Source organism: Chelon labrosus, assembly GCF_963514085.1.
Source record: "Chelon labrosus genome assembly, chromosome: 19".
Classification (NCBI taxonomy): Eukaryota; Metazoa; Chordata; class Actinopteri; order Mugiliformes; family Mugilidae; genus Chelon; species Chelon labrosus.
In genome coordinates, this window is record NC_140352.1 from 18157800 (window position 1) to 18174149 (window position 16350).

The following is a 16350-nucleotide window of genomic DNA, read 5'->3' on the forward strand; positions in this document are numbered from 1 at the left end:
AGTGAAATGATTTTGAATTAAAAGTATTTGGGTGTTTGCAGTAATGGAGTTTTCACCGATTTATGAGTTGATGAGATTTTTAGAAAGGTAGTTTAACCATATATGTTTTTGAAACATATCAATGGGGTACATTTTTTTTTTTTTTTTCATTTTTTGATGGAATTAAAGAAAAGCCACACAATTCTGAATATTTCTTTTCTTTTATGAAGAAAATCATCTCAGCTTCTGATTCGGGGATAATCTAATTCCAACAAATCCTCGTTTTTTTCTTAAACACATTTTAGCTGTGCTGTGTGTATACATCTAGAGAAAACTGTAAACCTAGTCTATGTCAGCACTAGACACCGCACAAACAGTATAATGACAGAATGATGAAACGCTTTACTGAATTCTTCTGTTGACATTTTATCTCTTGGATGAATTGACAGTAAAATGCTTCTCTTAAGCGTTTCCATTTAGAATCCACCGCATAATACTGTACCTCTTTATTTTGTTACTTTTTTGTGTCAAGCAAAATTCCTCATGTGGAATTCTTGTCTATGGACGTCCTTATAATTCCCAGGTTTCCAAGTCTCTGCTAGCCTCCCCTCTTACAGAGTCCAAAAGTGCAGGTTCAGGTGTTGCGGCTCCAGGACATGAATAGGTGGCCCCGCAGGCCCTATATGTACAGGGCCGTGTGAGGATCTGAACCCAGGCAGGGGTGGATCCGGAGTGGATAGGATGTAGTCAATGCTAAACTTGATCTCTGACTCTGGCTTCCCCTGCTGGGTGGGGTTAGGGATGAGGTGATTTTGTTGGGGACCGGGCCTCGGCCTCTCGGGGTTCAAAGGGCAGAGGGTGGAGTCGGACTCAGGGCGTCGATCTGAGGGTAGGCGCTGATTGTTGTGGCTCTCCAAAGGGTGGAAAGGGGTTTCTCCTGAGTCACGGAGGCCTATTTTCATGGTCCTGCGACGCCGGCGACGCCGAAAGTTGCCGTTCTCAAACAGGTCGAGCATGGATTCGCAGCCAGCGGCAAAAGTCCAGTAGTTTCCCTTTCCCTTCTCATTGCCCTCTGTCCGAGGAACCTGAAGGAAAAAAATTAGTTATACACTAATAATAACACACTACTACCTTTATATGAATAATAACAACACTAGTACTACTAGTAAAGGTATTTTTTCTGCTTCTCTAGCTGAAAATGAAATGAAAGGAAACAAATACTATGACAGACTAAAAATACAAAACATTTAAAAGTCATATAAAAGGGAATAGAATATATTATCCTCCCCGCATTCAGTGCTTTCACCTTGATAAAGCAGCTGTTGAGAGACAGGTTGTGTCTGATGGAGTTCTGCCAGGCTCTCTGGTTGGATCGGTAGTAGGGGAACCGCTTCATGATGAACTCGTAGATGCCCGACAGAGTGACCCGCTGTTCGGGGCTCTGCTGGATGGCCATGGCTATCAGGGCGATGTAGCTGACGCACACACAGAGACACACACAGTTTGAGCATTTTCAGCTATTTCAATATTCGTTCGAATTTATTTATTAGCTCTGCAGTCGTCAAGTTTACATCTACGGTAGACCTCTTGAACTGCGTTCATCAGTCACAGATATATATATATATATATATATATATAAAACAGAACAGACATTCATTATAAAATTTGAGGACGTATATGGAAGTACATTAAGATCACTGAACGTGACAATATTGAATATGTCTGTGTTCCTGTTAATAGAAAATTCCTAACATAAGTTACCGAGGAACAATTTTATTTTAAATTATACTTTAGTTTCAGAAAAGTGCATCCAGTCACAAGTAGTTGTGTGACCCGGGTTTTTATATTTATACTCCAATCTGTTGATTAATGGTGACAAAAATGCCAGATATTCGAGGTATTTTCATGATTACTGTTATGTTTTAAGACTGTAATGAGTGCCATGCCACATCTTTTGTCTTGCCAATAATGACCAATTAATATGTAAAATTCAAATGACATAAATGTTAAAATATTAAAAGTGTAAAATAAACAAGCAGATGCCACATAAATATACATAAAGGAAAGGGATTAAAAACTGGTCCATACCTGTACGCGGGTCTACACATCTTCTTCTCTTCGTCAGTGCTGGATGAAGGATATCCGTCTCCATCGTAGTTGAAGCAGTTGAAGGGGTAGTGAGAGTTGTCGAACATATCTACACTTTGAGGGGTCAAATGCTTAATCTGAACTGTTTGGCTCATCTGACTGTCCCGGCCAAAGCCCAGCAGCAACACCCTGTCCTGCTGCTCTGCTCTGCCACCATGCTCTGCTCAGCCAGCTGACACTCACTCTGAGCTCGGCTGATGACGGCTCCAGCCTCCAGCCCCCCTCTCCAGTCCCCTCCTCGTCCCAGCTGCTCTCCAGCAGCGGCTGAGGGTCTCGAGGCTCACAGCCACCTCTCTGAGCTCTTTGAACTCCTGCCACAAACTCTTGTACACCATTGGTGTCTTTACCAACCACTTGAAAATGATATTAAAAAAAAATCACGTTTTTTTTTATGACTTTAGCAAAAAAAAAAGGCAAAATCAGATCTTCTTTCTGATTGAAAAATCACTGATAATCAAAGTGTGTGTCATCTTTGTATAGAATGGATTTTCTACATATTTTGACTGGTATAAAATTATGTGAATTCAAATGTGCATGAGGGGAAATTGTCACGCTCAAATGCCAGTCCTCCACTTGACTACTCCACCTTAAAGTTGCTCTAGGCTACATATTATAGCTGCTGGGCCCATCAGGATAATCTGTGCCTTGTTATATTTATATTTTCAGCAGTGAATCCTTTTAAAACTGTCACAATGACTGGTTAAAAAAAAGTGGATGCAGAAGAATCACAGATTTGTTTTTTGTCTTCACCTCCCCTTATAAGATCTGAGGCCGACGTTGGCCACAGTGCGACTCAACTGCTGATGGTTTGCTTGGAGATTCAGGTGTGTTATGATAGTAGGGGACAGTGTAGCCTCAAGCTGCTAGCCTCATGCAGAGTTAAGGAAAGGCCTAAAGAGGCCTGCTAGGATCACTTCTTTCGAACTCCACGATCCCAGACCTTTTTTTTTTCATTTATTTTTTTAGTTGTGTAAAGTTTGTCTTTTACATTAAATCTCAAATGAAAGGAACTGATGACAAAAAAGAACCCTTTAAAAACACCCAAATCTGTGCGTTAATCATGCCTGTTCTAAGTTACATCAAGTAAGTACATGCACCAATCAGCCACAAGATTATGACCACTGACAAGAGAAGTAAATAACGCTGACCACCTTGTGACAATTCAATGTTCTGCTGAAAAACTTTTGGACCTGGCATTAGTGTGGATGTTACTTAAACATGACCAGACACTAACACCCCATAGCAATGACACTCCTTGATGGCAGCAGCCATCCCCAGCAGGATGCAGCCTGACACAGGCACACACACAAAAACGCTTTAGGAACAACTGAAAAAAACATGAAGAACAGCACAAGGTGTTGACCTGGCCTCCAAATTCACTAGATCCCAAACTGATCAAGTATCTGTGGGATGATCCACAGAGGCCCCTCCCCTCAACACATAGGACCCAAAGGCCCCCTCTAACAACATTCTGTTGCCAGACACCACAGGACACCCTCAGAAGGCCCATGTCCATTCTCTGATGAGTCACAACTGTTTTGGAGGCACAAGGGAGACCTACACAATATTAGGAAGGTGGTCATGATGTTATGCCTGATCAGTGTAATTATGACCAGTGGCAATCCTAGGTTCAGGGGGGACCCAGTACAGACTAGCAGAATCTGTCATAGGGTAGATAGAAGGGAGTCCCTCAGGGGGGCTTTTATAGGTTTTAGGCTGTTTATGGTTGTCATTGCAAAATATAACAAAATGTGGTCATCTTGGGTTTTCCTTTCCCTTTTCTATTTCTTCAACAATTGCTTGCTTTGCTCCCTTGGTTTTGGCTTGAATGTTACACTGGGCCAGTCTCAGACTTACTAAATAAAGTAAAGCAAGTTTCAAAAGGCTAAGCATTTAAGAGAAACAGAAAAACATCCTGACCATCGGCTCTTACTATGGGTCAGTCACCAAAAATACTATTACCACATTTCCCATAACGCCTTTAATTGTAATACTTTAAAAAGAACTCAGTACTCAGCGAGTCAACAACTTACAGTCTAAAGAATTAGCTTCAGTATTGGTATTTTTTAAATGTCATTTAATGTCAATGATATGAAATAGATACATAATATTGGGAAAACACTCTCAATAAATAATAGTAAATTTAAAGATTATTTTTATTTATTTAAATATTTGGGGCTTTAAATCTGTGTGTCCAACCTGGGGGTTTTGTTTTACTGTCCTCAACACATCCAGATTGTAGATCACACTCACTGTGAAACCTATCTGCATCTAATTGATTTTCCCAGATATGACAACCCTTTTCCCGACGATATTGTGAAGCTGTTAGTACAGGCTGACCATTAATGTGCTGGCAAACAGACTGACCGTGGCAGCTCGCTGTGGCAGCTCGCTCGTCTGGACTGGACGTACATGCTCCTCTCCCTCACCTCCGGCAGGATTCTGGGTGGTCCGCTGGGCTCGTAGGCTGCCTTCATGTTTTATTTTGCTTCTTTTTATAGCCTAATCTCTCTGACTGTACTTAAAACAGCTAACCTCAAACCAACAAACAAGATCCTTTGCATCTTTGTTTTCTTTTTCTCTCCGTTAACTCTTTGGGGTGTGTATGTGTGTGTGTCCACTCTGGCAGACGTTTAGTCAACGACGGGAAGTTTTGTAGATGCTATCTATAATGCTCCATAATGGCTATAAATTGTTTCCGTGTCTATAAAACAGGGGGATGTGTATTTTGAAGGGCTCTTAACGGGGCAATTGGAGGTCTCCAGTGAGGCGACAGAAGCCGGGAAAACAGCCTGAGGTCTGCCAGGCCTCTGTGTGTGGCCTAGCTGGTGCAGGAGTCACCTATAGGTCCTATGGTGATGCTTCCCTGAGACTTTAAAACAAATGCTATTGAAGCAACTGAAAGGTCAAACCGGTTCTCAATTTCAGGTGCAGGGCCAGAATTTCAGCCTTTTGATGTGTTTCTTTATACAAGGTGTTGAGGTGCAGGTAAAATCAATCAGGGCAGGGCATAACCCTGCGAAGTACCAGATTCATGATTGAATTAATAATGAATGGCTGTTTGTCTCTTTGTGTTAGCCCTGTGATAACAAATCGATGGACAGCTACATTATTTAGACTGCGCTGTGAGGCCTCTGCGGGTGTGGGGTCCAGAAAATATGATGACAATGCTCAGAAATATGAAGAAATGGTGGAATATTTCATTTTTCACTTCGGCGCCACCATATCAAGTGGCTGCTTGTTTTTAATGATCAACTTTGCTGTACTTGCTAAGCTAAATCTACATGTCTGTGTCTACATTACAAAATGCTCATGAGCAGTTTTTGAGCATGACTGGTTTGAGCTCATTCAGGTGATCTGTCAGCTCCCAAACGACAAAAACAGACTGATTCATACGAAGCTGTGACTGGGACCAGCAGAAGGGAAGCAGTGCAGAGGAGAAGAAGAGGTCACAGTATCAGGTTGGTTTGAACTGAGATCTGATAAGGTCCTCGTGGCTCGCTCCCATGACGAGGCTTCCTCTGGCGTCCTGTCTGCGGCCGACCGCAGTGATTACAGCCCTTAGTTCTCCTCTGGTCACTCTCTGTCCCTCTGATGGTTGTCTCAGACGCCGCTTCCTCCATTCATCCATCGTGCCTCGGTGTGTGTGTTAGTGTGTGCGCATACATGCATTTATGTAAACCAACCAAGGAGCTTTTCCGGGGGCTGTTCTGTGAGGAAAGGTTATCAAAACACAACAGTGCACTGGGAACTGTAAACATGCTTATGCACAGATCTGGGGCTGAGGGCCATTTTCTTTTGCACTGTACTGTGCAGCCATCCCCACTGCCACCATTCACTGTCTAATTATACTAGGTTATGTAGAGTTCTACAGATAAGACATACACAACAGACCTGTGTTTACCAGAGTATCCAGACTGTCACAGGCAACTAAAAACACCAAAGATTCAGAATTATGGAGTCAGTTCATCTTGAGTGGTTGCAGCATTTTAATAATTATTATTCTATGCTGTTTTATTACTCACACAAAATATTACAAAATGGAACTATTATTATTATTATTGCTTTCCAGATTTTGCAGAACGTCGTGACCAGTACTTCACTGCAAACAAGCCCACAGCCAGTGTCAAACAGTTGATTGTTGTTGCGCATGTTTGAGCTCTTTAAGCTAAACTAAGCTAAGTTACACTTCATTAACTCCTACCTGATTCCAGATCCACACTTTAATCCAGTGATACTGATCACGTTAATACTTAATACTAACTCCTGAAATTGTGTGCTGTATAAACGAACCATTTCTGAAACAGGATGTATGAAATATTATTAGACTGGAGAGGCAGATTAGCTGAAATTGGATGCTTGTGTAATTCTGCCAGCTGCCAGTAAAGATGAAATAAGGTCGAAATAACGAATAAACCTGTGGTGATCATTTAATGGGGTATTCTACTCATTTTCTCATCTTACAGTTCAATGTCATAAGTCTTGAAAGTTTGCGGTGGAGGAAAGCCTTAAGATTTTTTTCAGCTTCTTCAGACAAGGGCCTCTCAGTTACTGTTCACAGTTAGGCCTTGTCAATTGAATTCATGTCTTGTGGTGTTCCCCAAGCTTCTGTGCTGGGCCCGATGCTGTTTGCATTGCATCTGCTTTCTCTCACAAGTAATTTCCAAAGGTATCTCCTATACTTGTTACATAGATGATATTCAATTTTGTTTATAAAAGGCTGGATATTTTGTTTTTTACTTTTAAAAACCGGCTAACCTGCCACATATAGGGGGCAGTAGAAAGTCTTGCCTTTTTGTCTTCTGCTAAATCTACACTGTGATCCAGTGTGTCTGGTGTTTGAGTCTTGATTATACATGCCTTACTCTCATCTTGACTAGTGTAATTCTCTGCTCACCAGTGCATCCCTGAACTGATTTCAGACGGTCCAAAATGCTACTTCCAACCTTCAGACGAAGTCGTCCGGAAGTCCTCATTGTAAACCAATCCTGATTTCCTTATAGTGGATTCCTATTAAATTCAGAATCCAGTTGAAGTGTCAGCCAATATTAGGAATCAGAGGTCCTCTGATCAAAATTTGTTGCATGTGTCTCAGTCTAGAAAAGGCGACTGTGCTTTTGTGGTTGTTGATCCTAAATTTTTCAGTCGACTTAAAATCTGTGGCAACGTTTAAGAAGCAGCTGAAGGCTTTGTTTCAAGTTGCTTTTGTTGAATTTTATTTATATTTGTGTTGCATTACTTTTTCTATCTGGTGTTCTGCGTTTATCGTCTGTTGCTCTATTATTTGCTTTTCTAACTTTTATCGTGACTCATTTTGTAGGGCGTTTCATCTAGCTGGATGATTTGTTTCACTATCTCCTTGAGTTCACAGATGATTGATATACTGCATGATTTAGCCTCTGGTCCTGCAGGGAAAAAAAAACACACACACACTCATTATGTTATGCTTATTTTTGTTTTATTGCACTTTTACCATGATGCAATGAAATTAAAAAATTAAATCCACAGAAACGATGAGTTCAATTAAAAAAACAAAACAAAAAAAACAAGAAGCGTTTTCACTTCAAGAACACCGTCTAAGGTCCTCCATGGATCCACCCATACATCCATACACACTGTGCTGCCCTGACACAGGACAATGGAAACTCAGACTGTGTAATAAAACCCTTATGGAACAGATGGAGTCAGCACGTACACATATGGAGACCTCCGAATCTTATCTATAGCTTGTACCCGGGAGGAGCTTAAACCTTTCCGCTATGAAACCAGACATTCAAGTATTTCTATCATTGCACAGGCACTAGATTTTCCTACTGTATATATTAACTTTCAGCCAGTGACTGAATCATTGACACCAACAGTTAAGCTATCAGCTGTTGGCGATGAATGAAATATACATCCTGAAAAATAATCTCTCCACAACAGCAACATCTGGACATCAAATATATTACAAAGAAACAATATAAAACTATTAGTGTCACATTTGGCTTTTGGTACCATAAATCTAACCTCATATCTGTCGCATTGAAAGCAAACAAAAAACAGCAGTTGCAAAAATGATGATCATGGTGGCTATAAACCAATCTTAAAGCCGGTCTGATTTGTAACAGGTTGCAATATGGAGAGGGTTGACTTTGATGAGTGGCACGGTGCTGGCAGCCACTTTTGCACACGCTCAGTTTGCCCTCTTTTGGACAAACGAGGAAGTACACCACTGTGATGGAAATTCAATTGCACACTTTTGACAGCGAGTAATGTGTCGTTGTGGTACTGATTAGTATTCATTTCAAACAATAAATATGAATTTTAATAATAAATACTCTCTCGAGGACATTAACATTTATGGGCAAAATTAATGGACAAATCCAGGAGTAAACCTGCACTCCAATCAAATATTTTGATCTGGAATAGCAACTATGAGATGCTGAAAACCCTCAGCAGAAATCAAGTTTTTAAAAAAAGACACAATGCAATAAAAACATTTTGCAGCAAATCAATAAAACATCATTTTGATAATGAAGACAACAGGACATCCACCTCCTCCTCCTCCTCCTTCTCTGGGAATGTTCAGCCGAAACACTTGCAACACATACCAACAGTTAGTAGAAACACACATTTGTGAAGACGGGGAGATTCTTTACAAGCCCATCAGAATTCACTGAATTCAAAAAAAACGGTCCCGAACCAGACAGACAAAAGGCGTCTTTCGCAAGACTTCAATGGTTTGGTTGCTGCGGTGGGTCGGTGGGTGCTTGGGTCAGCTGTGGTGATACTATCCTACACTACAGTCAGGGTTGGATACTTTAAGGAGTCTAGGTGATGTGCGGTGGTTCACTTCTGTCCAGCAGCCGCAGATCCATCCAGAAGTCTTCAACATCGCCTGCGCCACAAGCATCGGTACAGCTAAAGCCACAGCACTCTTTGTTAAAGTCCAGTCCAGCAGGCTTCCACTTCCACTTCCACGCAGCTTATATTTTACCTCAGGCAGGTGGGCTTCCCTGCAAGTTCAGCGAAAATCAAGCCCTCTGAGTAATTCAGCACAGATGGGGCTCATCTGTGTTGCAGGATGCTAGTACAGTTTGAGAGAAAGACTGGATTAGCTCAGTCCAGTCTAGGGAGTCAGTCCAGTCTTGCCACCAGCACCCCGGGGCAGCTACCTCCGTCTTGGGCCGCTGTGGCTGTGGTCTGTCCCTTGGTCTCCCTGGAGGTCGTCCTCCACCACATAGCTGTAACCCTCCTTTTCGATGCATTCTGACAGCACATTTAGCACCTAGTGACAGTGAAATACAAAAATTTTATTATCGTTATTGGATGACACATATTTTTCTACTTCTGGGTACAAATAGAGATCCAGTAAGGTTTTTTGGCTAATTTATTCCCTTTTTAAAAGTTCAATAGCATGTCTGACGCCACATTTGTGTCTGCACAATAAATCTGAAGCTACAATACACAGTTAGCTCAGCTTAGACTAGAAGCAGAAGGAAATGTGGTGAAGGAACTCCACAATCCACCGACCTGGCGCAGTCGTCGGTCCATGGCGTCCAGATGTGGCTGGATGAGGATGGGAGTGAGGCGGTCCCTCACCAGGGACTCTGCCATGAGCATGGACAGCTTGTACTCTTCCTTAGCCAGCATTTGCAGACGCAAATGGGTCGACTTTCTTACCCTGCAGAGAAACAGCGGGGGTTGGAAAGAAGTAAGTCTATTGCATTATATCACCAATACTAATATTGTGGATTCCCCAAACCTCTGGGAATGATCATGTCATTGCAAATACAACTTTCAGTTTTTATGCCTCTCCCTGGGAATCACACCCTTCTCAACCCACATATACCCACCATAAAGCATAGGCTTACCTGCAGCACTGTGTCAGGGGCACCAGGATGGACAGCTCATCATGGGAGTGTTTGCCAAAGCTAGGGCAGAAAACAGAACCAGGATGGTGTTGAGGTAAGAATTTTTAGATTATTTGACAATTTTTTAAAATTTTTTTATGTATTGTTCTTTTTTCTGTTATTTGTACACTCCAGCTACACTTAACCTTTTTATAAATGACAACTTGATAATCTCTGTGTTTCAGTGTTTCAGTGCTGGCTTACCCTCTACCATTGTCCAGATGGATGATGAAGGTCTCATTTCCGAACTTTTCAAATGTCTCGTAATGGTGGCGATCCATGTTTCCTGCGTGGGAATGCAGCCAACGATTTAGAGTTAATACATAACATTATGACCACCTCCCTAATATTGTGTAGGTCTCCCTTGTGCCTCCAAAACAGTTGTGACTCATGAGTGAATGGACATGGGCCTTCTGAGGGTGTCTTGTGGTGTCTGGCAACAGAATGTTGTTAGTGGGGGCCTTTGGGTCCTATGGGTTGAGGAGAGGGGCCTCTGTGGATCAAGCTTGTTCCAGTTCATCCCACAGATACTTGATCAGTTTGGGATCTAGTGAATTTAGAGGCCAGGTCAACACCTTGTGCTATTTTTTATTTTTTTTTTAGTTGTTCCTAAACCGTTTTTGTGTGTGTGCCTGTGTCAGGTTGCATCCTGCTGGGGATGGCTGCTGCCATCAAGGAGTGTCATTGCTATGGGATGGGGGTGAGTGGTCAGGTCCAAAAGTTTCCCAGCAGAACACTGCATTGTCACAAGATGGTCAGTGTTATTTACTTCTCCTGTCAGTGATTTTAATGTTGTGGCTGATCGGTGTATGTGTATGTCACGCCAACTTGTAGTATATACAACCTGTAAAGTACATACATACATTTTTTGTGTATTATCTGGCCTGTGAAACACTGATAGCAGCGTTGGGAGAATTAGCATCACCTTGTTCACCCATTCACACGTTCACTTGTTCACTCATTGCTCACCCATGAGGAAGTCAAAGATGGTCATGTCCATGATGTCCAGCAGTCGTGTGCCGCTGTCATAGGGTGGAGTCTGTTTGACTTCCTCGCAGTAGTCTGGGTCCACCTCCCATCTGAAAAGATTTTTAGTATTCTCAGTCCACTTAAATGTATGCTTCAGCACTGGATAAATGAATGCAATTGTCCTTTTACTGTGTCTATTCCAATTTATTCATAACCTAAGCTAAGCTATGTGTTTTTTCTTAATGGTAAGACTGAAGTGAATTGCTTTCTTGTACGAAGAGATCAGCTTAGACGCATGTATGCAGAATATCTTACAAACTTCAGACCTCTTACTCAGCTCTCATGAATAATTACCCCTGGTAACTGACAGCGAGTCTAATAAATACCCTCTGATAGCTGCACCTACAGCATCCTACTCAGCATCGAATCCTTCAGCATCTAATTTAATGAGCGCCACTGATCGATCTCTTACTCTGCCTTCTTGCGTTTGTGGTAGGAGCGTCTCCACGGGTTCCTCCAGGTTTTGCGTTTGGCCAGAGCCAGGTCTGGCAGGAAGGCTGCCAAAGATCCTTCAATCTGGTCTGGCTTGCCGCACAGAGCGTGCTCAGTGGAGCAGTAGTAGGAACACTCTCCGTAGAAGCACACATTGTTGGCTGAGAACCAGAAACAGAGCGCATGTTGTTATTGCTGCTGCAATGTTAAACCTCTGTTAAAAATATCAAAATGCTGATTTAAATATATTCTAGTATGCCACGCTGTGTTTAAAAAGTGTCTACTCTCTATTTGTCCTTTTGTCATTCACTGCACATATATTTAAAGCCCATGCTGCCTGCTTTTAAAATTAGCTGGGGATATTCACTGAGCTGCATTAATTGCTGAGATTGTCAGTATTTTTAATCCTGTGAGAGTTTTCCATGTGTATAATATGTAAAGTAAAGTTGTATCGCTAATTAACTGTCATGCTTTGGCACAAGGTAAAGTCCCTCGATAATACTAATCCCATGCAAATGAATATCTCACTAATTCAGGCCACAAGAGTAACTTTGCTCCAAATTATGAGCGAGGAAGCTGTTCATTTTTTGCAGGGCTTTTACTTTTATAAATTGATGGGTAATTTTTTTTAATGTGTTTCTTTTAAGACTGCCACCGAGGTGCGAAATGAAGGCAATGCGGGAGCACCAAAAACTGCAGTTCCACAAATGGCCACTTGAGGCTGGCTCAAAAGTGAGTCAAACCCCATTGACCTCCATCTTAAAATGGCCGACAAAATCTTTCTGTAATTCACCTGTTTGAATCATAACAAGGCTTAAAGTTATACATACACATGGGCACTTTGTTTGATACTGAGAGACAGCTCAACTCACACGTGGCAGAACCAAAATGGTGACACGCAGAGACACCACACTGAGCCTCAAAAATTAAGGGCGATGGAGGGTTTGTTCATTTTTACCAAATGTCACTCAACCCCTTTTTCACTGTGTACCTGGTGAAATGAAGAAGGTCCTCCAGAGCTTTTTATCTCGCGTAACATCCCGGATCTCCTTCGTCATGTTGACCAGCCTGCCGGCCACAGGGGGCACGCGGCGGAAGTCCAGGATCCTACGAGGCAGAGGCAAACACCGAGGGGTCAGTCTTCAGAAAATAGAAGAGGATTTCGAATTGTCCGAGGTGAAAATAACAAGCAACAGTGCCAGCTTGAGTGGCTGCCACACAGAGCCGATGGAGGCCATTAAGACACTTTCCCAGGATGTCAACATCTCCAGGGTAAATAAATTTCCATACATTTATTTAGAAAACCGCACAAACACGGGCAAAATGACTCGGAGGATGGAGAAGGATGTTGGTATACTGTAGAACCTGTATTGTAAATCACAAATTCATGAATACATAACAGATCGCTCTATGCACCTTTTTAAAAAAATAAATATGAAGTATTACAGCAGCCATGGTAAAAACAGACTCACTGGGTAGCCCTGAAAACGTTGCTTTATTTGAAAGATTTGGGAAAGTATTTTTAAAAAATCCACCCTAATACCTGTGTATATAGACCCGTCTGCAGAGAGCAGTGATAAGGACCTGCTGCTTGTAACACAGAAAAGCTTTTTTCACCTCAGATGGGGGGAGAACGCACAATCCCTCACTTTGGCGGGCCGGAGCTTCATCCATTAAGCCAGTGGAGTAAACAACTGTGCTGTCACTATGAAACCACATGTGATTTGATGTCTCTGCCAAAAGGGGGCACTGTGACCCAAGTAAGGACCTTAGAGATGCAGCACATGGTGGTAAAAACCTCCCTGTGGTATTTATGTGGCTGTGATTCTACATTTTTAACTTTCTAATTTAATATACTTGGAGATGCCAGCTTCCAGCAGCTTCTAAGCCTCTATTCCGTTTTGTGAGGTGATTCTGTGTCTTTGCATCACTTTACTGTGAACTGGAATCAGTGTCAATGCGCATGAGATGAAGAGAAAGATTTAACATGGCTGTATTTTTTTGAAACATGGCGTGGCTGTCTTCCCATATGCGTGCCACATGCCTGTTCTATGCTATGTCCTATGCCCCTGCCTTCAATACTGACCAACTACGACGTGAGCACGGGCTCTTTAAAAATTGATTCCCCTGACAACACCTAATGGCCAAGGCCTGAGGGCAGAGAGACGGGGAAGACAGGCCGAGATTAAAAATGGAGGAATGAGAGAACCGGGTGCGGTGAAAACGAGAACGCCAGGAAGAGGGAGCACCGTCGGACAAATGATGCCATCATGAAGTTGCGTGCTGGCAGGTGTAGCGAGACACATACACGCACAGACACAGTCATGTCTCTTTCCCCACCTCGCTGTCAAAGAGACAGGCGGACACAGGACAGAGCACCGCACAGCACTGTGTGGCCTGCTGGGTCTGGGCCTGCTGCCACGCTAAAGAGAAGAGCGAGGGCTGGCTTCCTTCATCACTCACACGCCTTTTCTTCCGTCTTTGATAAATTCCCACAGTGGCAATTTTAAACATGTGTTCTATTCAGGGTAGGGCTGACATCACTACTGCACATATTTCCAGCTGAAAAATGTATAAGACGCGAATGGGCTCTCATGAATTTGAAGCTACGTGGTTTAATATTTTAAGGTCATATTGGACTCTGTGAGTCTTCATATCTGCTGACTACCTAATGCAGCAAAACCAGTGCACTTCCCAGTTAAATCCACTCACATAATTAATGACGCTTAAAGCAGTGTAGCCTATATAGGAAAAGACAGTCGGTGTGTGTGTGTGTGTGTGAGGAGTCTGTGTGTGTGTCTGCCCCCTGGGAGGCAGTGTAGCCTCAGCCTCTGCACAAGCAGCAGCAGCAGCAGCAGCAGCAGCTCCGTGGACAGGCTCTAATTTAGAACAGACAAAATAAGGCAAAAAAATAAAGCGCTGCTTTTGGCAAACCCTGCCTGGCTTATATTTAGAATGGGCACAGGGCCTTTCATGCCTTTGGTTTCCTCCTCTTCCCCTTAACCCACACATATGCTGGAGCGTGTGAGCATATTTTCATGTGTGTGCACAGAGGAGGACCAGATGTGTGGCAGACTGGTGAGGAGCGCCGCTGCTAATGCAATTGCTGATGAACTGTGTCATTGTGCCTGCAGGAAAAGCGGAACCAGCGTCGCCCTCACCCTCTGTGGCCCCATTGTGCGTCCCTGCGAACACGTGTGTGTGACCTCAGTACCATCTTGTGTCAGTGCAAACACCAGCGTTCACGTCAAAACACAAGCCCTCCGCTCATAACAACGTGCGGCCACCGTGACGTCAGCCTGTCTTCAATAGCGCCGCTGCTGCCTCTCGTCGATCTGAGAGGCTCGTGAGGATTTCTCTTTTCATTAAAGTCTCTCCAGTAGGCCTGTAAAGTGTTAGCCTTGTAAAGGCAGTGTAGTCAGAGAGCGTGGCGGTTAGCTAAGCAAAGAGGCTGTGCTCATTGTTCAGTCAGATACTAGCTGCGGGAGGGCGGCATTCATTCTCTATGACTCACGGCCTCTCGGAGCTCACAGCCTCTACTGTACCGGCCGGCCTCACACTGAGCACTGTTTTGGAAAAAAAGATGAGTTTCTGGAGGATGGGAACGTACAAATAAGCTCCTCTGAGAAAATCTAGTGTTCATGGAATGTCCAGAAGAGAAATAGGTATGCTTGCAGTCGCGCCAGTATGCAGACACACATAAATCTGATCTGTATTGCTGTATTTCTTGGGCAGAACTTAATCCTAGCCTCACCTAACCCCAAATCTGGAATATTTTGCTCCAATCTAAAACTAGAGAACGTGCTAAACTGCAATCATTTCATCGTTACATCCTTTGACATTCCCCCTAAATGTGCTGCTAATGAATCAGTTATGCAACACGGAAAATACTAAATGCAAACACATATCTGGAAGCACTACTGTAAAACAGCGCTAGCCAGTTCTGGTGTTCTCGTCGGGATCTGTTCTCCACCCAGGCGGTTAATGAGGTGGCACGGGGACGGGCAAATTAGCAATCAGGGAGGAACAAAAACCTGCAGGACGTTGGCCCTCAAGGATGGAAAAATGTACTCGGGAGGTTAGATTAGATTCAGGAACGTCAGCTGTTTTTTTTTGTTTTTTTTTTTCTCTCTCGTCGAAAGTGTTTGTAGCAACAGAGCTGTTTCTGGATGTCATTATAGCTCAAGGCCAGACGCACACCACTCCTGCTCCTGAAGGGACTGATCTTCCCACAGCTAATTCTTTAATGTTTAGTTTAATTCAGATTTCCTCAGCGCCTGCTTTGTGCCCACTTTAATGTTTCTCCTGCTTTCAAACTCTCGTTCCAGACATGATAGTGTTGAACGCAGGAAGCCGTCCATTTGATTCAATTCAGTTTTATTTACGTGACGACAAGAACAGTCCAAAAGGTCTCAAGGCGCTTTACAGAACCCAGAGCTGGAAACTCCCCAGAGCACAGCTATTTCTGTTGTTCCTATCTGATGATCTAATGATTCATTTTATCCACATACAGCATTTATGGCAATTTAATTCCCTTTGAAACTCGCTAAGCTCTATTTAAAGTTGTTTTAGGAAATAACAAAAAAAAAAAAAAACTATGGCCAGTAACAAAATCTAGAGATGAGGAGACACATGGAAGTGAGCCAAGCAGACCTCTGCAGCTTCTCATCATTAGCTGCTGGTAGCACAACAACTCAGAATCTCTGAATTGTGTGTAATGAAGGCGCAAGGTTATTGACAGGCGGTGGAAAAAGAGCTGATTCTGTGGCCTTGTTTTTATTATTTAGCCTGTCTATTGTGAGCAAACCAGTGTAAAAGGAATGCATTAGCTGCTTTTTCCAGCAACATGGAAAAAGTTCCTCCAAAA

General features: G+C 42.9%; 2 protein-coding genes across 2 annotated transcripts in view; both read right to left on the reverse strand.

Moving 5' to 3' along the window:
* Positions 1–478: 478 nt before the first annotated feature.
* On the reverse strand, positions 479–2252 carry foxl3 (forkhead box L3). Its single transcript, XM_084567022.1, has 3 exons — positions 2068–2252; positions 1286–1454; positions 479–1064 (listed from the first exon to the last, which is right to left on the reverse strand). Exons 1-3 carry the CDS (start codon positions 2220–2222, stop codon positions 591–593), a joined length of 798 nt encoding a protein of 265 aa, XP_084423148.1. The 5' UTR covers positions 2223–2252; the 3' UTR covers positions 479–590.
* A 5313-nt stretch (positions 2253–7565) lies between these two features.
* Positions 7566–16350, reverse strand: part of fam20cb (FAM20C golgi associated secretory pathway kinase b) — a 51577-nt gene continuing 42792 nt past the window's right edge. The window contains exons 5-11 of the mRNA XM_084568055.1: positions 12475–12590; positions 11464–11644; positions 10992–11101; positions 10227–10308; positions 9984–10043; positions 9643–9793; positions 7566–9397 (exon numbers count right to left, since the gene is read on the reverse strand). Coding sequence (XP_084424181.1) covers positions 9281–9397; positions 9643–9793; positions 9984–10043; positions 10227–10308; positions 10992–11101; positions 11464–11644; positions 12475–12590 — 817 coding nt within the window. The 3' untranslated portion in view covers positions 7566–9280. The remainder of the gene's footprint in view (positions 9398–9642; positions 9794–9983; positions 10044–10226; positions 10309–10991; positions 11102–11463; positions 11645–12474; positions 12591–16350) is intronic.

Bases quoted from the DNA above. Each gene is read 5' to 3' on its own strand.
- foxl3 (XM_084567022.1), bottom strand. From the start codon at position 2,222: ATGAGCCAAACAGTTCAGATTAAGCATTTGACCCCTCAAAGTGTAGAT. The intron at 1,455-2,067 runs GTATGGACCAGT...TGTGTGCGTCAG, and splicing joins ATGTGTAGACCCGCGTACAG to CTACATCGCCCTGATAGCCA. The intron at 1,065-1,285 runs GTGAAAGCACTG...TTTTTCCTTCAG, and splicing joins TCAACAGCTGCTTTATCAAG to GTTCCTCGGACAGAGGGCAA.